Source organism: Staurois parvus, unplaced genomic scaffold (genome assembly GCF_062004578.1).
Source record: "Staurois parvus isolate SC_StPar_1 unplaced genomic scaffold, SC_StPar_1.0 ptg000096l, whole genome shotgun sequence".
Lineage (NCBI taxonomy): Eukaryota > Metazoa > Chordata > Amphibia > Anura > Ranidae > Staurois > Staurois parvus.
In genome coordinates this window covers 9,550,640-9,577,008 of record NW_028317892.1, presented here as the reverse complement: position 1 = coordinate 9,577,008, position 26,369 = coordinate 9,550,640, and the positions used below count along the sequence as shown (strand labels likewise).

The 26,369-nt window shown below is 45.3% G+C and overlaps 1 protein-coding gene across 3 annotated transcripts in view; it reads right to left on the bottom strand.

The window, feature by feature from the left end:
- Nucleotides 1–23,751, bottom strand: part of GNE (glucosamine (UDP-N-acetyl)-2-epimerase/N-acetylmannosamine kinase) — a 69,530-nt gene extending 45,779 nt beyond the window's left edge. For 2 of the 3 annotated variants that reach the window (XM_089670883.1, XM_089670882.1), the window contains exon 1: nucleotides 840–1,029. Coding sequence is in view for 1 of the 3 variants with exons in the window: in XM_089670881.1 (XP_089527007.1) it covers nucleotides 23,586–23,639 (54 nt within the window). In the remaining 2 variants the exon portion in view is untranslated. Of the gene's footprint in view, nucleotides 1–839; nucleotides 1,030–23,585 lie in introns of those variants that run through there. The other variant, XM_089670881.1, reaches the window with a different exon arrangement.
- Nucleotides 23,752–26,369: the final 2,618 nt, after the last annotated feature.

Below are 26,369 nucleotides of genomic sequence, written 5' to 3'. Positions count from 1 at the left end.
AGGAATTATGCCCCACTGTTGGTGCCAGTGGGCCCTACTGCTGATGTCAGTAGCAGGAATTATGCCCCATTGTTGGTGCCAGTGGGCCCTACTGCTGATGTCAGTAGCAGGAATTATGAGCCATTGTTGGTGCCAGTGGGCCCTACTGCTGATGTCAAAGCAGGAATTATGCCCTATTGTTGAAGTCAGTGGACCCTATTGCTGATGTCAGAAGCAGGAATTATGCCCCATTGTTGGTGCCAGTGGGCCCTACTGCTGATGTCAAAGCAGGAATTATGCCCTATTGTTGAAGTCAGTGGACCCTATTGCTGATGTCAGAAGCAGGAATTATGCCCCCATGTTGGAGTCAGTGGGCCCTATTGCCGATGTCAGTAGCAGGAATTACGCCCCATTGTTGGTGTCAGTGGGCCCTACTGCTGATGTCAGTAGCCGGAATTATACCACATTGATGGTGTCAGTGGGCCCTATTGCTGATGTCAGTAGCAGGAATTATGCCCCATTGTTGGTGTCAGTGGGAGGTATAGTGACTTGTATCAGGGGGAGGAAAGGTGCCTCAAGGGCCGGTTAAAGGCAAGCAAAGGGCCACATCCAGCCCGGGCCGCAGTTAGAAGATGAAATGCTGGGACCTAGAGGACACTTTATTGGATACCATACCAGAGCTGAGATATGTCCTTCTTATCACACTGGAAGATAAGGTGACCTCCCTGTTAGGAATTCATTATGCTGCCAGCAGCTAACAGGGACTGCAAACCAAGAGTTAGATAAACAGAATGAGGCAGCAGAGAGGAGCACTGGAGGGGAGGGAAGGAGGGGGCCTGTAACAAGAAACATACGGTCACCTTCCAACACACACGGCGCTGTCCCCTCTTCCGGGCTCCTGCCGCTTCACACACAGCGCAGGGAAGGAGAGCTGAGGCCTTCGCCACGCTGGAGATGCCAGGCTACGCGAGGGCACGAGGAAGAGTTGCGGCAAGCTCGAGCTTCTGCAGAGTTACGCCAGAGAACCCCAGACGGGGCGTGGCCAGAACTCACATCCCCAACACAACAAGCACGAGCCGAGAATGGGGACGTAGGCAGCCGTCCTCCAATAGCTTTGCGCTTTGGGCACAATAGGCGGAGCCCAGTGTCGGCGTTGCTGCCGGGATTAGCTGGCTTGTGAAGGGAAGTTGTATTCATAGCAGTGCAGCTGATCGATAGCCGTGTACTCAAATATTTGATGTGAGAGGCCGGTGCCATGAACTCTGAGAGAACAAAGGTTCACTGCTTTCACCACTCCCTGCCCTGTGTGTCTAATCAAATAACCTGTGAAAGGTTCACTGACAAATCCTGGTGCAAGCTGGAAAAATACCATAAACCGAGCGCACGGGCCTAGTGCGTTATCCTGGCTGTTTATTAACCACTAGCCTACAGGGCACTGATACCCCCTTCCTGCCCAGGCCAATTTCCAGCTCTCAGCACTGTCACGCTTGGAATGACAATTGCGCAGTCATGCAACACTGTACCCATATGACATTTTTATCGTTTTTTTGTGACAGCTTTATTTTGGTGGTATTTAATCACCAGTATTTTTTCTTAAACCAAAAACCACTAAAAATTTTGAAAAAAAAAAGTTTTTTCTTAGTTTTTATAAAATTTTGTAAATAAGTGATTTTTCTCCTTCACTGATGTGCGCTAATGAGGCTGCAGTGATGGACACTGATAGGCTGCACTGATGGACACTGATAGGCGGCACTAATGAGGAGGCACTGAGGGGCCTTGACAGGCATCACTGATGGGCACTGAAAGGCAGCACTGATACATGGCACTGTTAGGCGGCACTAATATATGGCACTGTTAGGCAGCACTGACGTGCACTGATAGGCGGCACTGACTGGCACTGTTAGGCGGCACTGACGCGCACTGATAGGTGGCACTGACTGGCACTGATAGGCGGCACTGACGCGCACTGATAGGCGGTACTGACGCGCACTGATAGGTGGCACTGATTGGCAGCACTGATAGGTGGCATTGATAGGTGGCACTGAAAGGCAAATCAGATGGGCACTGATATGTGGCATTGATATTGATGTGGCACTGGCAGGTGGCATGGATGAGCACTGACACAAGGCACTGATGGACACTGACAGGTGGCACTGCTGGGGCTACACTGATCATCAGTGCCCTGATGATCAGTGTACATGTCCCCTCCAAGGAATGCCGATTACGGGCTCTCCTCTCCTCTGTCAGCGTGACAGCTCGTGGGGAGAGAAATGCCAATAACCGGCATTTCCCTGTTTACATGTGATTGGACACAGCTGATCACATGACCGAGTCCACATCTTCAGCTCTTTCCGTGATCGGTGATCCGCTGTGTCCGAGGGACACAGCACACCGTCGATCGCCGCGCGCTCCAGGAGCCGCGCATGCTCGGTTTGAATGGGAGGACGTCATATGACATCCTCCCAGAACGAGAGAACCACCTTGCGTCCATCATAATACTATATGGCGGGCAGGAGGTGGTTAAACAGCTGATAAAAGTCATACAAACAATAACAAAGTCTGCATTATCAATTGGGTGTACAGTGGTGAAGAAGACCCTCCAACGCCAGTAAGTGTCTTCTACAAAATTAAAACAAGAAACTGATGCGTTTCGAGAGCAACCCTCTTCCTCAGAGCCAGGCTCTGAGGAAGAGGGTTGCCCTCGAAACGCGTCAGAAATCGCGTTTTGATTCCTAGACGACACCTCCTGGTGTCTTCATCACCACTGTACACCCACTTGATAATGCAAGCTTTCAGTAATTGTTTGTATGACTTTTATCAGCTTTTCAATAAATGACCTTTAAGGCTCGTTCACACTTGACTATTTCTAACTCCTGCCAAACGCCCCTATAGTGTTTGACAGGCGTTAGACAGGCGTTTGGGAAGCATTTTTAACGTTCCTCAAACGTTCCCCAAACGCCCTATGCATGCTTTTGAGGCGGTTGATAGGTGTTTGCCAAGCTTTAAAACCAGAAACACCTAGAATGAAGTTAAATGGTATTAACACGTTGCAACCGTGTCGCAAACGCCTGCCAACGTTTGCAGAGCGGCACCATAAACTTGAATGGGAGGCTTCAACTCCTGACTGGACACGAGGCGTCAGTTTTGCCACGATGCTAACACTTCAGTTTGAACAACACTGTGAGCTGCCATGTGCAGAATTTTCATAGGCGTTTGAGAAGCATTAAAAACGCTTCCCAAACGCCTGTCTGATGCCTGCTGACAAAGCAAGTGTGAACGTAGCCGTAGGATAATGCACTAGGCCCGTGCGCTCTCTGTTTGTTTCTCTACAGTATGCTTTGGACTACCCAAGTCACCTAAGAGAGAAGCAAGGCCTGCACTTATCCATTGAATGACTTCATCACACCCACTTAGGAGAACAGTCTCTGGCCCGCTGTACCTATGCTCAGGAGAATCTGATTTTTTCGCAAGCAGAAAAAAGTTCCAGTCCCTCTATATTTCATACATAGACCTTACAGTTGTTGTAAAGGTGTCAGGTCTATAGTTTTTTTTTAATCTTTAAAGTGTTACTAAACCCACAACAGTAAAATCAGTCTGTATATGCAGTAAAGCATGCTTGTTATACTCACTGTGGAACCTAAGGGGTTAATCCTCTGCACTATGTAAAAAGGCTGTTTGATCCTGTCTTCTCTGATCCTCCCCTTCTTCCAGTGTCCCCCTCTTATCTCCTGATAAGACATATCGTTTTGAGACACACTGTACATGCGCAGTTTGGTGTGTATTGCTAGAGGGGTTTTTTTTGTTGGGAGAGTGCATGTGATCAGCACAGGGCCAATCAGCACTATCCAGACAGAGGCCAGGGGGTCCTGCATCCTCCTAGAGCAGAAAGAAAACACCTCCTACCAGGGGCGCACTGACCATTCGAGCACTCGGACACTGCCCGAGGGCCCAGGGTCAGTAGGGGGCCCCATGAAATGCCCCTGGTACCTTTTTATAAGCTTTTTTGGGTGTGGGCAAGGACACAGGGGCCCCATGATCCCCTATTGCCGGGGGGCCCCATGAGTTGTCAGTCCGTCCCTGCCTCCTACAAGCTGTAACCAGTGCTCTGCTGAACACTGATAGAAGTCACAAGACTAACTGCTGATTAGAAAAGGTACAGTGGATATAAAAAGTCTACACACCGCTGTTAAAATGTCAGGTTTCTTTGATGTAAAAAAGTGACACAAAGATAAATCATTTCAGAACTTTTTCCACTTTTAATGTGACCTATAAACTGTACAACTCAGTTGAGCAACAAACTGCAATCTTTTAGGTGGAGGGAAGTAAACTTAAAAAACTAATATAATGTGATTGCATACGTGTTCACACCCTCTTATAACTGGGTGTGTAGACTTTTTATATCCACTGTATTTAGCAGTTTATGTTTACTAAAATAATTGCAGTGAATTTAGCTGGCATAAGCAACCATTTTTACTGAATGAAATGGATTCATTCCATATTTACTATTGTTGTTAACTGTGATTGGCCAGAACTAATCACATGGTACAGATGGACTGTGACTGGCTCTGTCTGTACCATGTGATCACTTTGACCAATTACAGAGATCAACACAACAGTACACAATGGATGGCATGAATGAACACCATCCGTTTTGTACAACTGTCATGTGATCTGCTGACTGGTCATAGAAATCACAAGGTACCGGTAGCAGCTGGTACACTGATTGGTCATCTGCTGTGTCCACTAAAAGATTGCACCACAGCGCAGCCAATAGGGTGTGCGCAAGGCACATTCTGGGGAGGATGTCATATGATGTCCACCCAGAACTACTTAAAAAATCCTTTAGGCTAGGTTCACACCTATGCAGGTGATTACCGCTGTGGAACTGCATCTTTTACCGCAGCCGCAACCACCTATGCAGAAAAACATGCCGCTGCTCAGGGGATGCATGGGGGTGCCATTTATCCTAATGGCACCTTCATGCACTGGAAACCGCACAATGGCTCCCCACACTGGGAACTTCATTGCACTGGCGGTTTCTGTGTGGATTTTCAAAAATGGAGTAGGGACCTTTTTCCAGTCCATTCAAATGAATTAGCTGCCATGACCACGCATAACGCGGCTCGCAGAGCCCCTCAAGTGTGAATCTAGCCTTACAATCACTTTAACTTGTCCTAATGGTTTTATTTAACCACTTGCCCTCCCCAGAATTTACCCCCTTCCTGACCAGACCATTTTTTGTGATACGGCATTGCGTTATTTTACTGACAATTGCACAGTCATGCAACGCTGGACTCAAATGAAATGTATGTCCTTTTTCCCCACAAATAGAGCTTTCTTTCAGTGGTATTTGATCACCTCTGCGGTTTTTACTTTTTGAGCTATAAACAAAAAATGACCAACAATTCTGAAAAAACAACATTTTTGCTATGAAACATATCCAGTAAAAAAAATAAAATTTCTTCATAAATTTAGGCCAAAATGTATTCTGCTACATGTCTTCACAAGGGGGGGGGGGGATCTGAAGTCTTCACAGAGCTAGTCTCGGTGAGGACAGCTCTGAGCCCTGATTGGAGGGAAGGGACATGCCCCCCCCCCCTTCACACAGTACAGAGAACAAGCACAGCTGTGGTTATCAGTCACAGGTTGAGTGCTGCAGCTCTCTCATCTTTTGAAATTTTGATGTTGGGAAAAGCTTCCAGAACTAACTCAGCCATCGTCAGGTGTAGGGAAACAAGCAGAAAAACGTGTAAATAGGGGCTTACCTGTGTTGAGATAACGCATGATAGTTCCAGTGTTACTGCCCTACCAATCATTTTGAATGGCATCCCAGTGCACATGCGGAACCCTCCAGCTTTGCAGAGCACCGCAGCACAGCATTGCGCTACACTGCCCATTCACACCTATGCGTACTCATTACAGAGCACTAGGTAATGAAGGTGCCTATGTACAGATGAGCTTGAGTGTCCTTGCAACCCACATCTAGCAGAACTCCAAACTTGTGCTCTTTTTTCTTTTTACTACAATGAGCCTCTTTGTTTATATGAGTTTCGGGGCAGGAACAGCCCAGCCTGCAGCTTATTGGAGCAAAATAAATAAATCAGGGTTGCACCGATATCGGTACCGATACTAAGCATTTACATGAGTATCCCCCGCTGACAGCTGAAATATAAACAAAAGAATGCCAGCAATTATTGGTTGTTAAGGAGCGAGGCCGCCACATGCTTAACAACCAATTGACATTTCAGCTGTCAGCAGGATTCCCCTGCTGACAGATGAAATGTGAAAAAAAAAAAAAAGAATGCTAGCAATAGTTGTCTATATGTAAAGTCCTGTGCACAGAAGATGCAGAGAGCTCAGCCCGGACCTCCCCTGCTCTCTGCTCCTCGCTGTACTCTTGCTGGCAAGTCCTCTGTTGGTAGGATGCGGTCAGGCAGCTAGCTCAGTTTTCTGTTTTGCCGATAAGAGTACACAGAGGAGCAGAGAGCAGGGGAGGTGCGGGCTGAGCTCTCTGCCTCTTCTGTACACAGTACTTTACAGTGCCTTCTGCTTCACATAGCACAGGAGCTAACAGAGAATCGAGGATCGCTCAGAGTAACTAAGGGGGGGGGGGGGGAGAACACAACCCATACCCCCTCCTGGCTCTCTCCACCTCCCTGCTGCTGCCACTACTGTGCTAAGTTCGGGAGGGGGGTTTTTGGGGGGGGTGCTGTGCTCGGCGGGGGGATTATGGAGGGCTGTGCTAGGAGGGGGGCTTTGTGCTAAGAGGTCGCATTTGGGGAGGGATGGGGCTTTACAACCTACAGACAACTGAAGTCTGCTTCACAGAGTACATTTCAGGGCTTGCTCACACCAAGTGCAGTGCAGAAACGTGCAGAATTGCGCGTTTTCCCGTATTGCACGAAAATGTGCTGCCTTTTGCAGGCAGGTGCCATGAATTCTTAATCCTCTACCACCCCAATTTAACACTTCAACTCCCTAATTGCCCTCCCAAACCACCCCTCTACCCAGGGATGTTGAATCAGGGAATATCCGATTGCCTCTCGGGGGATCAGGAAGGATTTGTTTCCCCTGCAGGAGCAAATTGTAATATGCTTTGCTAGGTTTTTTTTTGCCTTCCTCTGGATCGAATATGGATATAAGATAACTTTTTTTTTTTTGGTTGAACCTAGATGGACTTTTGTCTTTTTTCAGCCAGACTAACTAAGTAACTATGTACCCACTCTTCCTAGGCTATAGGTATCGGTAATCAGTATTGGCGAGCGCTTTAAAAAAAGTATTGGTACTCGTACTTGGTGTTAAAAAAATGGTATTGGCGCATCCCTAAAATAAATGAATAAAAGAGTTCACGTTTATAGTTTGGCTAGCAAAGAGTTTGGAGGACACCCAAGCTCATTTCTACTTATAAGGCCTCATTACTGAGAGTTTTTTACTCAAAATGCCGCTGCCCATATGAACATACTCCCCATATAAATCCATACAGGCTGAGATGTGTACATTATGTGCTGTCACATGAATTACTCATTCAGTGCCAACAATAGCCTGTAATCAGCAGCAGCAGCACCCACTGAGTACACACTACTGTTCACACAAAGGGTCCATTACACTGTATGCATATAAAAGGTTAGCACAAACATTTATACACATACCTTGGAAAATACAGTCCAAATGCAGGGCTATGAATGCAGATTTTTCTAGTTTTGGTTTACATACATTAAATACATTTCTGTTCATTGCAGCAATATGAGATGTGAAAGACAGAAGCAATTACTGCAGTAACAGCGGTTTCTGCAGTGATTCTCCTCTTCCACAACAGTGGCTACTACAGTGATTAACGCTTCTACAACAGCAGCTACTACAGTGATTCTCCACTTCCACAGCAGCAGCTACTACAGTGATTCTCCGCTTCCACAACAGCAGCTACTACAGTGATTCTCCACTTCCACAGCAGCAGCTACTACAGTGATTCTCCACTTCCACAGCAGCAGCTACTACAGTGATTCTCAGATTCCACAGCAATGGCTACTGCAGTGCCTCTCCGCTTCCACAGCCGTGGCTACTACAGAGATTCTTCGCTGCCACAGCAGCAGCTACTATAGTGATTCTCCACTTCAACAGCAGCGGCTTCTACAGCAACAGCTACTACAGTAATCCTTCGCATCAACAGCAGTGGCTACTACAGTGATCCTACATTTCCACAGCAGCGGCTACTACAGTGATTCTCTGCTTCCACAGCAGTGGCTACTGCAGTGATTCTCTGTTTCCACAGCAGCATCTACTACACTGATCCTCCACTTCAACAGCAGTGGCTACTACAGAGGTTCTTTGCTGCCACAGCAGCAGCTACTATAGTGATTCTCCACTTCAACAGCAGTGGCTTCCACAGCCACAGCTACTACAGTAATCCTTCGCTTCAACAGCAGTGGCTACTACAGTGATCCTACATTTCCACAGCAGCGGCTACTACAGTGATCCTACATTTCCACAGCAGCGGCTACTGCAGTGCCTCTCCGCTTCCACAGCCGTGGCTACTGCAGTGATTCTCTGTTTCCACAGCAGCAGCTGCTACAGTAATTCTCCGCTTCAACAGCAGCGGCTACTACAGTGATCCTCCATTTCCACTGCAGCGGCTACTACAGTGATTCTTTGCTTCCACAGCAGCAGCTACTGCAGTGCCTATCCACTTCCACAGCCGTGGCTACTGCAGTGATTCTCTGTTTCCACAGCAGCAGCTACTACTACAGTGATTCTCCGCTTCAACAGCAGCGGCTACTACAGTGATCCTTCGCTACAACAGCAGCGGCTACTACAGAGATTCTTCGCTGCCACAGCAGCAGCTACTATAGTCTTACTCCGCTTCAACAGCAGCAGCTACTACAGTAATTCTCCGCTTCAACAGCAGCGGCTACTACAGTGATCCTCCGTTTCCACAGCAGCGGTTACTACAGTGATTCTTTGTTTCCACAGCAGTGGCTACTACAGTGATTCTCTGCTTCAACAACAGCAGCTTCCACAGCAGCAGCTACTACAGTGATTCTCCGCTTCCACAGCAGGAGCTACTGCAGTGATTCTCCGCTTCCACAGCAGTGGCTACTACAGTGATTCTCTGCTTCAACAACAGCAGCTTCCACAGCAGCAGCTACTACAGTGATTCTCCGCTTCCACAGCAGGAGCTACTGCAGTGATTCTCTGCTTCCACAGCAGTCCCACAGGTACAACATATGTATACTTGCATTAAACCAAGCTGGACCAATGTAACTATGCTAGAAAAAAAATCCATAAATGGAGTTTTGATTTAAAAAAAAAAAAGTTTGCACACTTGCAGTGTAAATTTTACATTTCTTTGGAGTTTTTGATCAAAGCTTGTCAGTGCTGCTGGTCATCAAACTATGATACTCTCCTACGCGGACTTTCTACCAATACACTTTAAAATTCACAGACCTAATTCAAGATGATATTATCAAGGAAATCTCTCAGAAAATTCCCCTGTACTATTTAAATGAGCTTGTCTGAAAATGGTCACAGGACTTTTCCAAAACCCATATTCTTAGAAAGGATTTAGCATTGCCTTTGAAGTATCAGCTACTTGGGATCATGTGCTTAAACACGTTTTCCCTCAAGCACTAGCAATTACAATGTCCTTTTCAGTGGTTTGTAAGGAACCATGACAATAAAATATTTATGTCGATCAAATGACATATATTATGACATATGTTTATACAAGTATCACAGCAGTTGCTTCCTGCATGTGATGACTAAATCATGTACTGTGCAGTAAGTGCTGGTTCACACTGATGCGGTGCGGGATTCGCAGCGATTCCTGTGCGATTCCTGCACAATCACACCCATGCAATCTGATTCCAGTGCGAAAAAAAAGTGCCTGCACCTTTCGTGCGTGTCTGTTGCGATTTGCGGTGCAGTTTGAGCCATACAAAATAAATGGCTCAAATCGCTTGCAAAGAATCGCATGTGATTTGAATAGGAATGTGGTACGGTTCCTGTCCCAATCACATGCGGTTTCCTGCACCCCAATAGTGTGAACGGGATTAAAAAATAAACTTTATCATGTCAACAGCTGCTGCATTGGATTTTATTTTACATATATTTGGATTAAGCCCCTCGCACAATGGGACATTCAGCTTCAGTGTGTTCCTTTTGGCGCTTTAGTACAGAACTGAATGCTGTACCACGTGGTACTAGCATTTAGGACTTTGTCCATTCAGGAGTAAGGTTGCAGAATGCAGGTCTTTTGGTTGAAAAATGCAGGTTTTTGACCCATCAAGCTCACTTAGTAGAAAACCTGACCAGTGTGGGTAGTGTAGGGAAAACCCAACATCAGGACGTTACTGCCAAGTGATGAAGGCTGGGCTCCACCAAAGCATAAAAATCGAGCAGTTCCAAGGTGTGGTGACCTCAGTAACAGGGTTGAAGGAGAAATGTTACCCTTGCCTGTCCTATTTGTGGCCACATTTAGAAGATTTTCAACAAGTTGGCTGAAGGTGTAAAACCCTTTAATGTAAGTTGCAGTTTTAGTGTCCTGTGACTGCCCCCCCTCCCTCCCAATCTAACACAGAGGGGTTGTACACATGCCACAACATAAAATATCCCACCATCGGGTTTTGAGTGCCAATCAGGTAATAAACCACCTGTCAACTGCCATCTATAAAGTGATCCACAACAGACTGCTTTTCAGAGGAGCGGCAAGGGCTGCCACCAGTATAAATGAGCTGAAAAATATAATTAATATGATATTAAAGGCATTTAAAAAAAAATAACAAACATGTTATTACTTACCTGCTATGTGCAGTGGCTTTGCTAAGAGTAGCCCTGATCCTTCTCTTCTCAGGTCCCCCACCGGCACTCCTGGCCCCTCCCCCCTGCCGAGTGCCCCCAGAGCAAGCAGTCTGCTATGGGTGCACGTGAGCAGACTTGCTCCTGAGCCACTGTTCTGCATGTCCATTCATACACAAAGCTATGGCTCAGCCCTGCCCCCTCTCTATCCTCACTGGCTGTGATTGACAGCAGCAGCAGCCAGTAAGGAGGGTGAGTCCCCAGAGAGTCAAGGCTCTCGGGCACATCGCTGGATCGTGATATGGCTCAGGTAAGTATTGGGGGGGGGGGTTTAGGGGCTGCTGCACACTTAATGTTTTTTTGACTTGATGCATAGAATTCATGAAGGTAGAAAACCTTGAGCTTTTACAACCGCTTTAAGTTGATATGTGTATCCATAAAGTGCAATGAAGTATTGACCTATTGAACCACATAAAAGCTGCTTACTAGAAAATTCTGACTCTTGCCATACTTTTTGTACTACAAAATCATTATTGGATACAAGAGTACTAGGCAAACCCAAGCCATGCAATCATAAAGCGGAGTGCCAGGTGGAAAAAAAAATAAAAGTCAGCAGCTACAAAAACTGTAGCTGCTGACTTTTAAAATACAGACACTTACCTGTCCCTCGGTCCATCAGTGTCCTCACCGCGGCTGGGTTCACCAGCCATCTTCTCTCCTTGGCGCCGCCATCTTCAGTTCGGGTACCCGGCTGTGACAGCTTGCGACTTGCATACTGAGCATGTGCGAGAAGCGCTGTGCTTTGTGAATGGCCTGTAGTCTTATGGGACCTGTCACGTGTCCCAGAAGATTACGGGGAGGGAGGGAAGACAACTTCCGCTTTCGATCACCTTAGGTAATCACAGCGGAAGTGGGAGCGGGTACCTGTCAAATTCAGGGGAACCCGCTCCCCAAAGGTGCCAATCCTTAATAGGGAGCAAGGGACAAAGACTTAAAGCAGAACTTCCCCTTTTGGGTGGAGCTCCGCTTTAAGAGCCACATAACATTCAGAATACTCATAGCAGCTGAAATGCAGCACAATCATTTTAACAAATCTAAAACCAAATATTTCACCAATCTAATGGCAGGAGATACAATCTGGCATACATAAATCACATAGACATCCTTCAACCTAATTATTTTAATGAAAGGGTTTTTATCAGTCAGAAGGTCATGGAGATCACACAGTGATGAGGGTGGTGGTTTCCATAAACTATAGTTTACTGCTGCATCAAAATAAAAAAGGAAGATAGTCATTAGCAATATAGTAGTAGAAGCATCTGAGCCAGACAAGTGATTCTATAAGTGATCCAAAATGTGTTTAAGTACAGTATATATATATAATTGCTACTGAAGATGAAAACATCCTTTATAGATCGGTCATTTAAGTCATTTGTTACAATTAGTCTGATAAACTGTCAGTAAGTGCAAGTGTAGTATAGGTAATTGTAAGAAGTCTATTTTAGTGATGCTTGTATTCGCAGTTAGTGCAAACCCAAGTCCAAAAAAAGCTGAGATGCTGTGTAAAACCTACATAAAAACAGAATGCAATGATGTGCAAATCTTATATTCATAATAGAAAACATCAAATGTACAAAGAAGTATGGCTCTATTGGACATACTTCTCCTGTGGGTCACAGGAGAGCACTTAGTTCTGCACTCCTGTGAGATCACGAAGCTGGTCCAGGCTCTGCAAGGATCCCGACAAAAATGCCGGGATCCGTCTAGATGCCTGATCGGCAGCTGGCATAGCCTTCCAGCGCACCGCTGAGAGCATGAGCCAGCTACTCCTGCCCCCTCTTCTGCCCAGAGCTCCAGTGAGTTCTGGAGGAGCAGTGACTGATAGAACTGAGTGATCACTGGTCTTTGATTGCTCAGTTCTTGGTGTAGAGCCGGCGGGGGAGAGCTGCAACTCGGATCAGACCCTAAATACGGGTGAAACATGTAATATGTTCCAAAAGGCAAATCAGTCCTTTAACATGACCTCATTTTTTTAGTTATGCTATGTGAATGGCAACAAGTAGGTGTTATCCCTGTTTGGCTACAAAAGAGGAAACACTGTTTAAAGTGGTTGTAAAGGCTCAAGGTTTTTTAACCTTCATGCATTCTATGCATGAAGGTAAAAAACGTTCTGTGTACAGCGGCTTTCCCAGCCACCCCAATTCTTACCTGAGCCCCATTGAGATCCAGAAACGGGCACGAGAGCCTCGGCTTTCCGGGCACTCTTCCTCCTCACTGACTGAGCCATTGGCTCCCAATGCTATCAATCACAGCCAGTGAGCCAATGGGGAGAGAGAGGGGGCAGAGCTGAGCCGCGGCTGTGTGTGTTAATGGACACACAGGGCAGCGGCTCAGAAGTGAGCCTGCTCGGGTGCCTCCATAGCAAGCTGCTTGCTGTTGGGGCACTTGGCAGGAGGGAATAGGCAGGAGCGCCGGCAGGGGACCTAAGTAGAGGAAAATCAGGGCTGCTCTGCAAAACCACTGTACACAGTAGGTAAGTATAAGTAAGTTTGTTATTTTTAAATATTGCCTTTGAGACTTTAAGTGAATTTGAAGGCAGGTCATCTCCAGCTAAGTAAAATAATTGCACTGTTAGTAGTAGGATTCTTTTATTTGCACGATTCTTGGGTTGTCTACACGTATGAATATTAACCACCATGCACATGGTCTGCCTATACTGAAAAAGATGGTTTGAGCGGACGTCAGATGTCACTGAGACACCAAGAGATGCCAGTGAATTTTTCAGGAAAACAGCAGTTTCATGGTATATTACAGTATTTCCTTCTATCTGAATTAGGCCTGGTTCATACCAATGCGTTTTTGGTGCTTTTTGCAGAAATGCACTACAGTCCATTTAACATGGTTTCCTATGGGACACATTCACATCTATACTTTTTTCAGCTCTGCATTTCTGGAAAGGGTCAGGAACTTTTTAAAACACAAAACAGTGCATTTTTTGTTCAATAGAATAGTGCATTTTTTGAGGCGTTTTGCTTTTTTTAATTCTCCCCAACAACAAATTGGCCAAAAATAAAAAGCATAAAAAATACAAAACGCTTCAAAAAACGTGTGCAAAAAACGCAAAAGATACCACAAAAAACACTGCAGAAATAGATCAAAATCAAACTGCATAGGTGTAAACCAGGCCTAACAGTGCAACGTGTACAGATTCATACAAGAAAGTGGCTGAATACGCTAATTTTTAAGGCCTCCTGTGGCTTGAGCCACCAGGTGCTGTATGCAGGCAGCCTGTGTAAAGTTTTTACTGCACTATAGATTTTCAAATTTTAGTAAAAAATTATCAGTATGTTTGACAACTTGACAACTGTTGTTCAAAAGTACTGCAAAATTTCTTTCTTTGGAAAGAATGGGTTTGACGAGACAAATACCACATACAATCACTGTCCAAATCGTGTAGACTTCATCTCCGCAACATCTCCAAGATACGGCCGTTTTTAACCTCGGAAACCGCTAAGCAACTTATTCACTCCCTTGTTATATCTCGCCTTGACTATTGTAACTTCCTCCTCATTGGCCTACCTCATCGCAGGCTATCCCCTCTTCAGTCTGTCATGAATGCTGCTGCCAGAATCATCCACCTTTCTAACCGTTCTGTATCTGCCACCCCTCTCTGCCAATCCTTCCACTGGCTTCCCATTGCCCAACGGATAAAATTCAAAACATTAACAATAATGTATAAAGCCATGTATCTGCCCCAAATTACAGCTCCAATCTTGTCTCTAAATATCTAAATCTATAAATCTAAAAATCTATATCTATAAATATCTAAATATCACCCAAACCGTACTCTCCGCTCGTCGCACAACCTCCTACTCTCTAGCTCCCTGATCTCCTCCTCCCATGCTCGTCTCCAGGGCTTCTCCAGAGCTTCCCCCATCCTCTGGAACTCTCTACCCCGATTTATCAGACTACCGCCTACTCTGCTCACTTTTAAGCGATCTCTGAAACCTATCTCTTTAGGTAAGCCTATCCTACCCTCAGCCAAAATGTAATCTTCTACACCTCCTACCAGTTCATCCCCTATAGTTATTTTTCTTTTGTACCACTCACCCCGTCCTCCTAGATTGTAAGCTCCAAGGAGTAGGGCCCTCCTAATCCTCTTGTATTGAACTGTATTGTTGCTGTATTGTCTCCCGTTATATTGTAAAGCGCTGAGCAAACTGCTGGCGCTATATAAATCCTGTATAATAATAATAATAACAACATACACTGTTACGCCTACTACACACGATGAGAAAATCGGGACAAAAAGAAAACACATTCAGAGTCATCATCCAATAGTCTATTCATTGGTACACAACTTTGGAGAGCCAATCATAACAGTTCATGCGAAAATATTCAAAGGCACAAGCTTGAAAATTTTTCTTGGAAGAAACAAATAAGTGTTACTAAACCAAGGACCCTGCATTCACTATATCTGATCTCTTACAGTACACAGAGCATGGAAATGCAATTATTTTAGTAAATATAAACTGCTAAATACCTTTTCTCATCAGCAGTTAGAGCAGTCTTGTGACTTCTATGAGTGTCCAGCAGAGCACTGGTTAAAGCTTGTAGGAGGAGTTTTCTTTCTGCTCTAGGAGGATGCAGAACCCCCGACCTCTATCTGGACAGTGCTGATTGGCCATGTGCTGATCACATGTACTCTTCCAAAAAAAAAAAAACTCTCTAGCAATACACACCACACTGAGCATGTGCAGCTTGCCCCCAAGGCTCTGTTCTATCAGCAGATGGATTGGGGACAGTAGAAGAAGGGAAGGAGCAGAGAACACAGGATCAAACAGCCTTTTTACACAATGCATAGGATTAACCCCTTATGTTCCACAGTGAGTATAACAAGCATGCTTTAGTGCATAAACAGACTGATTTCACTGTTGTGGGTTTAGTAACACTTTAAGTTTAGTACAGGATTTGTTGGTAAAAAAGCGAGTGACCAAGACCACGCATGATTGGAAACATGAAAACAACCTGGAAGGAAAAATGACAATGAAAACAATCTTCATTCATAAACAATAAAAATGCTCCTAATATGAAAAACAAATATCGTTTTCAGTGTAGAAATATGAATAATAGCAATAATGGAGTGATAATCTTATTGCTTCAATTTGGTAATTGTTTGCAGAGGTGTTACACGTACATGGCCTCACTTTCAATTACATGCTGTTACGTTGCTACACACAGGACGTTGTACTGGATCGTACGAGAATTTTCCTACGCTTAGTAGCACTCTTATATTTGATCTGAGAGCAGCATGCAAAAATCTCGAACAATCTGATTTTCTCTTTAAATGTTCTCTTTGCTATGGTTGAAAACAAACATCATTTTGACCCCATTAACCATTTGAAAATCAAACGAATGATCTTAAAAAATTACAAACAAAATTTTACTTGTGTACGGCCAGCTTTAAGCTGGCCATACACGTACAGATTGTCGTTTCAAGAATATTCGAAGTTCATTTTTGACAGCGGTGAAGTGAAAATTCAAAAGGGGCAGGAAGGAAAACTTTTCTCGATCAAATTAATTTTCGGCCAGTGTATGTGGTTATTGTTCAGAAATTACATTCCTTGTAAAGTTGAATGTTAAAAGCAAAAGAAAATTTTCAAACGACATTCATCCATTCATCGAATGTTCAAAGAATTTTCGTACGACTTTTCTTACGAATATTCTCGTGCGAAAATCTATATGTATATGGCCAGCCTTAGTATATGGGGACGCATTGGCTGCGCAGACACAGCTGTTCATCCTAATTTGACATGGGTATCAACGGGAGAAAAAGTGCCCAATCATTAGTATCAACGGGAAGAATAGTGCCCCATCATTAGTATCAATGAAAGGAATAGTACCCCATCGTTCGTATTAATGGGGAAATCACTGGTTTCAATAGCAGCAATAGTGCCCCATCATTGGTGTCAATAGGAGAAATAGTGCCTCATCATTGGTGTCAATGGGAGAAATAGTGCCTCATCATTGGTGTCAATGGGAGAAATGGTGCCCCATCATTAGTATCAATGAGAGAAATAGTGCCCCATCGTTAGTATCAATGAGAGAAATAGTGCCCCATCGTTAGTATCAATGGAAGGAATATTGCCCATTTGTTGGTATCAATGGGAGGAATAGTGCACCATCATTGGTATCAATGGGAGAAATGGTGCCCCATCATTATTACCAATGAAAGGAATAGTGCCCCATTGTTGGTATCAATAGGAAGAATAGTGCCCCATCATTGGTGTCAATGATAGGAATAGTGCCCCATCATTGATGTCAGTAGGAGGAATTGTGTTCCATCATTAGTGTCAATGATAGGATCAGTGCCCCATCATTGGTGTCAATGATAGGATCAGTGCCCCATCATTGGTGTCAATGATAGGATCAGTGCCCCATCATTGGTGTCAATGATAGGATCAGTGCCCCATCATTGGTGTCAATGATAGGATCAGTGCCCCATCATTGGTGTCAATGATAGGATCAGTGCCCCATCATTGGTGTCAATGATAGGATCAGTGCCCCATCATTGGTGTCAATGATAGGATCAGTGCCCCATCATTGGTGTCAATGATAGGATCAGTGCCCCATCGTCAGTGTCAATGGTAGAAACTATGTTACACTGTTGCTTGAAGTGGGAGGAATAATGTCTCGAGCGATGGATAAAAGCAAGCAAAGGGCCGCATCTGGTCCCCGAGCCGCAGTTTGGAGATCACTGCTCCAGAGGACTCTGCAGCCTCTAGAGGTTTGCCTGCATGACAGACAATTGGACAGGACAGGATGCGTACAACACAATCTGAAAACGTATGGATATACAGGAGTTAGACAAAATAAATGGCCAGCACAATGGTTAAATGGGCAGCAGTTCTGCCTAGCAGTACTAGGGTCAGGTCATTGGTTCAAATCCCAACCATGGCACCACCTGCCTGGAGTTTGCATATTCTCCCTGTGCCTGTGTGGGTTTCCTCTGGATAGGGCCAATTTAGACAGGGGCCAATTCACCTACCAGCATGTCCTTGGAGTGTGGGAGAAAACCAGAGTACCCAGAGGAAACCCACACAGGCACAGGAAGAACATGTAAACTCCAGGCAGGTGGTGCCGTGGTTGGGATTCAAACCAACAAGGAAAATGTCATCTGATAAGCATGGTCAACTGTATGTAAGAGACAAAAGGACATTGCATAGGAATTTCTGCTACTTGCATATAGCTGCATACATGTGTAACTTACTGGATTCAAACATTACAATTTCAGTTATTTTATGGCTCTGGATGATCAGCTGTGTGCATTGTCCCATAGACAATAATGCACCTGTGTTCCGATTTGTATACGTTATACAGCTACAAACATGGCTTTTTTTTTGTCTGTGTGCACGAGCCTTAAAAAAGTTGGTCAGCTGGAAACAATGAACAATTGGGTGCAAAGCTCGGTGTACAGTACTTCCTTTTTCCGCCAACGTCTCATTTTCCATGAATTAAAAACTCTGAACAGGCTGTGTCTTTAATTACGACACGTTACTGAAAATTCCGCCCTCCATTTCCTCCTAAGAAAAAAAATGACAGCACGCTTTCAGCAGACAAAAAAAAACCAAACAAAAAACAAACAATGAAAAAAGGTACAGCATCTCTTATTAACCAACGTATACGTATGTTGATTCATTGGATTCATCTAAAGCTAATATCTGCTTGGTGTCTAGTAGATGAACTTTACCACGATTTTCAACCTTTGCCCTATTTCAGTACAGGACATGAACATGGGACAGTAAAATGATCAGAATATATGCAAACTCATCACCAAAATCTCATGTAAGTATAGGTTCACACTAGTGGTGCACCAAAATTTAAATTTTGGTGCCGAAACCGAAAATTCAGACTGCACGTGGCCGAAAACCGAAATGTCTGTGTTTGTGGGGGATGAGGCTCTAATTTTTTTTACTTTAACCACTTGCCGACCGCAGATAGCCGAATGACAGCTACACTGCGGCCGGCCAGTTCTCAGAACGCACTCTCCTGCGCGCCCCCGGGGAGCGCACCCGGCAATCTCCGTGATCGTTGTGTCCTACGGACACAGCTGATCACGTAATGTGGTAAAAGGCCAATCACAGCGGCCTTTTACCACGTGATCAGCCATGTCCAATGACACACTGATCACAGGGAAATGCAATTGCCAGTTGTCGGCTGCACTTTCCTCACGCTGTCAGATCGTGAGGAAAGTACTGCCGAGAACCGGCAGTTGTCAGAGCAGGGATTGGCACCGATGATCAAGGCACTTATCAAGTGCCCTGATGATCGGTGCCCAGCAGTGCCACCCACCAGTTCTGCCCACTTGTGCACAGCAGTGCCACCCACCAGTTCCGCCTACTTCTGCCCAGCAGTGCCACCCACCTGTGCCCAGCAGTGCACCCACCTGTGCCCAGCAGTGCCACCCACCTGTGCCCAGCAGTGCCATGCACCTGTGCCCAGCAGTGCCATGCACCTGTGCCCACCAGTGCAGCCCAGCAGTGCTGCCAGTCAGTGCCCAGCGGTTGTGCCAGTCAGTGCCTAACAGTGCCGCCAGTCAATACCTAGCAGTGCCGCCAGTCAGTGCCCAGCAGTGATGCCAGTCAGTGCCACCTATCAGTGCTGTCTATCAGTACCCATCATCAGTACCGCCTATCAGTGCCACCTATCAGTGCTGACTATCCGTGCCCTTCAGTGCTGCCTATCAGTGCACATCAGTGCTGCCTCATCAACGCACATCAGTGAAGGAGAAAAATTACCTGTTTGCAAAATTTTATAATAGAAACAAAGAAACTTTTTTTTTCTTCAAATTTTTTGCATTTTTTTTTTTTAAGGCAAAAAGTAAATCACCCAGTGGCGATTAAATACCACTAAAAGAAAGCTCTATTTGTGAGAAAAAAATGATAAAAATTTCATATGGGTACAAACTTGCATGACCGCGCAAATGTCAAAGTGCGACAGTGCTGAAAGCGGAAAATTGGCCTGGTAAAGAAGGGGGTATAAGTGCCCGGTAGGCAAGTGGTTAATGTGTATTTTTTTTAAACTTATTTTATTGCAATCACATAGGGGAACAATAGTCCCCTATGTGATTGCATATGAGTGACAGGGCCTCTTTGTAGGGGGGGGCAGTGTGTGCAAGGAGGGGGCAGGAGATGAGCTATAGTGACAAAAAAAGGCTGGTAATTGCATTTAAAAACATTGCTGGTTTTTTAATGTAATTACCAGCTTTTTTTTCCCCTTCACTATAGCTCTGGGAAGGAGCTGTCATTCCCCCCCCCCTAAAGAAAAGGGGCAGGGTCATCCAGTGACATTACCCAGTGACCCCGCCCCATAGTTTCTTTTAGCGGAGGGGAGAATGACAGCTCCTTCTTGGAGTTATAAGGAAAAAACTGGAAATGACATACAAGGGCAGCCACTGAGGGAGCCTGAGTGTATACACTGCTCCCTCACTGTATACACTGCTCCTCTCCTGCCCCCTCCTTGCACACACTGCCCCCCTATACTGGAGGGAAAAAAAGCTGGTAATTAGAGTTAAAAACCAGATAAATACCTTATTCATCAGCAGTTAGAGCAGTCTTGTGACTTCTATCAGTGTCCAGCCAAGCACTGGTTAAAGCTTATAGGAGGAGCTTTCTTTCTGCTCTATGAGGATGCAGGACCCCTGACCTCTGTCTGAACAGTGCTGATTGGCCCTGTGCTGATCACATGCACTCTCCCAAGATAAAAAAAAACAACTCTCCAGCAATACACACCAAACTGACAATGTACAGAGTGACTCCACATGATATGTCTTCTTGGAAGATAAAGAGGGAGACACTGGAAGAAGGGGAGCATCGGAGAAGACAGGATCAAACAGCCTTTTTACACAATGCTGCGGGTTAATCCCTTAGGTGCCACAGTGAGTATAACAAGCGTGCTTTACTGCATATACAGACTGATTTTACTGTCGTGGGTTTAGTAACACTTTAATGTCAGTGTCGTAACACGTGCGATTTGCTGCAGAACGATTTCTAAAGTAGTTCCTGCATTACTCTTTCTGCAGTTTTATTGCGATTTCACATACATAGAATATACTGGAAATCACACTGAAAATTGCAAGGAATTGTTGAAAACCTTCGCAAGTAGCAAAAATGTCTTCAGAACTTGTACCTGAAATGCACACAAATTGCATTTTATATCGCAGCGGTATGACTGGTGACTTATGCAGGCCATAGACGGTTCGTTTATCGGCCGACTTTTCATCCGAAAGAATAATCGGCTGATATTCACACCGTTAGTGGGGCAATGTCGTCGGCCGATTTTCGCGATTCCTCCTCATTTCTTTTATCGGTCATGCTGAAAAATTTACAAAAAACGGACGATTTTCGTAATCATTGGTGGCAACAGAACGACCGATGTTTCGTTTTTCAGCCAAAAATCTGGCCGATAAACGAACCGTCTATGGCCTGCATTAGTGCCGGTCATACCGGTGCAATTTCAGGTACGATTTGGGAACTGAAATCGCACCTGAAATCGCATCTAATGAATGTATATGTCAGTGTCTTTTTGCGATTTGCTGCAGCGCGATTTCTAAAGTAGTTCTTGCATTACTTTTTCTGCAGTTTTATTGAGATTTCACATACATAGAATATAATGGAAATCACACTGCAAATTGCAAGAAATCTGTTGAAAATCTTCACAAGTAGGAATAAAGTCTTCAGAAATCGCACCTGAAATTGTGCTGAAATTGCACACAAATTGCGCAATTTTAAATTGCAGTGGTGTTCCAGGTGACTTACATTCTATTGTAAGCTGCAAAGGCAATGGTCAGGGGTGTAAACATGCCACAGGCACAACAGGAATTAAACCTCTGTAGTGTTCGGTGGGTAATAGTGAATGGGATCACCCTGCAACCGCCTCGGAACCATGTGCAATGCACATGGTTGAAGTCAGGGGCGGACTGACAACTCATGGGGCCCCCGGGCAATAGGGGATCATGGGGCCCCTGTGTCCTTACCCAAACTCAAAAAAGCCTATGAAAAAGTACCAGAGGCATCTCATGGGGCCCCCTATTGACCCCGGGCCCTCAGGCAGTGCCCGAGTTTCCAAATGGTCAGTCCGCCCCTGCCCTGGTCACATCAAGCCCGATTTTGAAATCGTACAACTTAGACTACGTTCACACTAGCCTTGTTTTCAAGCGGCAGAAAGGCGTTTGGGAAGCGTTTTTACCGCTTCCCAAACGCCTCGGACAATTCTGCCCATTAAAGCACATGGTGCTGTTCTAACGGGAGCGATAGCGTTGCGGCACGTCGTGGTGTGGCAAAACGGACGCCTCTGGTCGAGTCTGGAGGAGTTGAAGCCTCCTATTCTAGTCTATGGTGCCGCTCCGCAAACGTGTGGTTGCGGGGCGTTTGCGGAGCAGTAACACCATCCAAACTTCATTATAGGCGTTTGTGGGGCGTTTTTAACGCTCGGCAAACGCCTAGCAACCACCTAGCAACCGCCGCTGAACCGCGCATGCAGCGTTTGTGGAGCGTTTGACGAGCGTTAAAAAACGCTCTGCAAACGCCGGACCAACGCTTGCCAAATGCTATAGGGGCGTTTGGCAAGAGTTCGTAAAACAGTCAAGTATGAACGAGCCCTTGCAGTGATTTCAAAGTTGGGTGAGATGCCAATTTCAGGTGCGATTTGCAAGATATGTGACACAGATGTCTATACAAATCGCACCAAAAGTAGTGCATGTACTACTTTAGAAATCGATGCGGATCCAACCAAGTCGGAACCGCACTGATTTGACCGCTCTAATTCCAGACAATAGGGTGCGATTTGGCATACGATTTGCAGATCGCATGCCAAGTCGCACCCAATGTGACCGGGGTGTTCGTGTCACAATCTGGTTCCTCCAGATTCTGTCTACAGGCCCATACACATTATAAGAAAATTTTTCGTACGAGGAGCGATCGTACAAAAATATGATCATTCGTATACAGCTTTCGAGAGCTGATCATGACAGTTAATGTGACAATAACTGAAGGAACAAGCGCAAACATTTTTCTCGTACGATACCAGATTGTATGATTTCCGTTTAATCAGTAGTCATCCGAAAATACATGACATGACATCACTTCTGAATTTTTTTTTTTTATAAGTTGAGTAACCTCTTCATGTTCAATAAGGAGACTAGCATGCAAAAACAAAACAAAAACAACGGACGATCATTTGTCTGCCATGCTCACTGTGTGTACTAGGCAGACACTATTAGTAAACAGCTTTAGCAAAGTAAATGTCATTTCAGTTTTACCTCTCCAGAATTTGTTTACCTTAATGCATGACTAATAACAGAGATATTCAATAAATCACAGTTAGGAAACGCTTATCAAAACTGGAGCAGCTGTGAATGGCAACCAATCAGCTTCTATCTCTAGCTTGTTCGTTTAGCTTTGAAAATGAAAGCTGGAAGCTGATTGGCTGCTCCAGATTGTGGCTGCTTTTTTTTTTGTTGTTCTGGGCTCTACAATTGTCAGGCTAGATGAGTATTCTTCATGAATGTGTCTGTAGAAGGGGGATGCCCCCAATGACAGCGTGTGATGAGGAATAGACAAAGACAGGAGACTAGAGGAGCCCCCCCCTGAGTCTTTCCTGTCTCTATCACACGGACGTGGCACGATCCCACAATGATGACATCTGCTCTAGCAGGGAGCTCCCACCCGGCACATCCTCCCCTCTCTACATCTGTGTCCCCAGGCCTGTGCTGCAAGGGATCCGCTCACTAGAAAGGAAGGCGACATCTGACTCACATGAGGACCTCGTACACAGCTGCTGCCATTGCGATGGTAGTGATTGTGCTCCATCCCGATCGGCTGGATGTGTGGCTGAGCCGACTTGTGCTCTACTGTGCCCGGAGACCCAATCCGCCCAGCAGCTGGACCTGATGAAGTCTACTGTTCCTTTGATTGGCAATGGCATTCCATTCTTAACGGCCCCGCCCACTATGCAAATCTCCCTCACTGACTTGTCCTCTGCTACTACTGGCCGGCTCCTTCCCTTCCCCTCTACTCTCCATGACTTCACAACCTGTCTGACATTACTACACCAGCATGACGACTTCGGACGAGAAGGGGGTGGTCTGCTGTGTGTTCACAGAATGGGGAGTTTCCCCAAGAACCACATACCCCTAGCTGATTAGGTTGAAAAAAGACAAAAAGTTCAACCTATATGATTTGTATTCTGTAATCTTGTGTTCACACATATGCGTTTTCTACAGCGTTTTGCAGAAATGCAGTACGGTCCATTTAACGTGATTTCCTATGGGACAGGTTCACGTCTCTGCGCTTTCACTTGGTGTGTTTTTTGGAAAGATTTTAGCCTGGGTTCACACTGATTTGGTGCGGAATTCACAGCGGTTTTGTGCAAATTCCGCATCACAGTCGCACCCCGTTCATGCAAACCACTGCAGGTGTGTATGTTAACAACACCCCGAAACGTGTGGACTGACAACTCATGGGGCCCCCAGGCAATAGGGGATCATGGGGCCCCTGTGTCCTTGCCCACACAAAAAAAGCCTATAAGAGGTACCAGGGGCATTTCATGGGGCCCTCTACTGACCCCGGGCCCTCGGGCAGTGCCCGAGTTCTCGATTGGTCAGTCCACCCCTGCCCCGAAAGCGATCCACTAAATGTGGTGCGATGTGCAGAATCAGATCACATAGGTGTGAATACCCATGCGATCCGATTCTAGTGTGGACCAAAAAAACAGGTCCTGCACCTTTTTGGTGCAGATGCGGTGTGATTTGAGCCATACAGAATAGCTTTAGCAAACTTAAATGTCATATAGCCCGGATTCACAATGATGCGGTATGGAATTCGCAGCATTTTCTGTGCAAATTCCGCACCGCATCAGAATCACACCCCCATTCATGCAAACCGCTGTGGGTGTGTATGTTAAATTAACAATGCCCGAAAGCGGTCTGCAAAACGCAGTGCGATGTACAGAATCAGATCACATAGGTGTGAATACCCATGCAAACCGATTCTAGTATGGACCAAAAAAATGGGTCCTGCACCTTTTTGGTGCGGTGCGATTTGAGCCATACAAAATAGCTTTAGCAAACTTAAATGTCATATAGCCCGGATTCACAATGATGCGGTATGGAATTCGCAGCATTTTCTGTGCAAATTCCGCACCGCATCAGAATCACACCCCCATTCATGCAAACCGCTGCGGGTGTGTATGTTAAATTAACAACACCCTGAAAGCGGTCTGCAAAATGCGGTGCGATGTACAGAATCAGATCGCATAGGTGTGAATACCTATGTGATTTGATTCTAGTGCGGACCCAAAAAAACAGGTCCTGCACCTTTTTGGTGCGGATGCGGTGCAATTTGAGCCATACAGAATAGCTTTAGCAAACTTAAATGTCATTAAGCCCTGGTTCACAATGATGCGGTATGGAATTTGCAGTGTTTTCTGTGCGAATTCAGCACCGCATCAGAATTGCACCCCATTCATATGAGCCGCTGCTGGTGTGTATGTTAAATTAACAACACCCTGAAAGCGGTCTGCAAAATGCGGTGCGATGTACAGAATCAGATCACATAGGTGTGAATACCCAATGCGATCTGATTCTAGTGCGGACCCAAATAGGGGCCCTGCACCTTTTTGGTGCGAGTGCAATTAGCGCCATACAAAATATATGGCTCAAATCACACCGCACACAATTCGCATGTGATTTGCATTGGAATGCGGTGCGGTTCCTGTGCGAATCACATACGATGTACCGCACTGCATGAGTGTGAACCCTGTCTTAAGTTTTACCTCTACATAATTTGTCTACCTGATTGCAGGTGCAATGTTCTGCAGGCTCCAGAAAAAAAATGCACAATTTTTTATCAGCAAAATTATAATTTTTAAAAAATTTAATTTAACCTGTAACAGACATCCAATTCCAGATAGGTAAAAAAGCTCTCATATATATTTTTTATATGCATTACTCTGGAGTTCAGATTTAACAGGTTTTCTCACACTTGGGTTGACTGTTTTGCATTTTCAAGGCATCACAGCGGCTAAGTGGTTAGCACTTCCGCCTGGCAGTAATAGGGTCGTTGGTTTGAATCCCAGCCACGGCACCTCTTGCCTGGAATTTGCATGTTCTCTCTGTGCCTGTGTGGGTTTCCTCCCACACTCCAAAGACATGCTGGTAGGTTAATTGTCTCCTGTCTAAATTGGCCCTAGTACAGTATGAATGTGAGTTAGGGGCCTTAGATTGTACACCCCTTGAGGGTTAGGGACTAATGTGAATGTACAATATATATGTAAAAGTGCTGCATAAATTGATGGTGCTATATAAGTACCTGTAATAAATAAATAAATCATGGTACAATGGCTTTGAGTTTCTGCAGACATTTGCTGCAAGGACTGTTCAGAGGCATTTGTGAGGCTGCTATAGGACACCTCCTAAATGCTGCACTTCAACCATGTGCATTGCACATGGTCACAAGGTGGTTGCAGGGTGATCCCATTCACTATTACCCACCGTACACTTCAGGGGTTTAATTCCTGCTGTGCTTGTGGCATGTGTACAC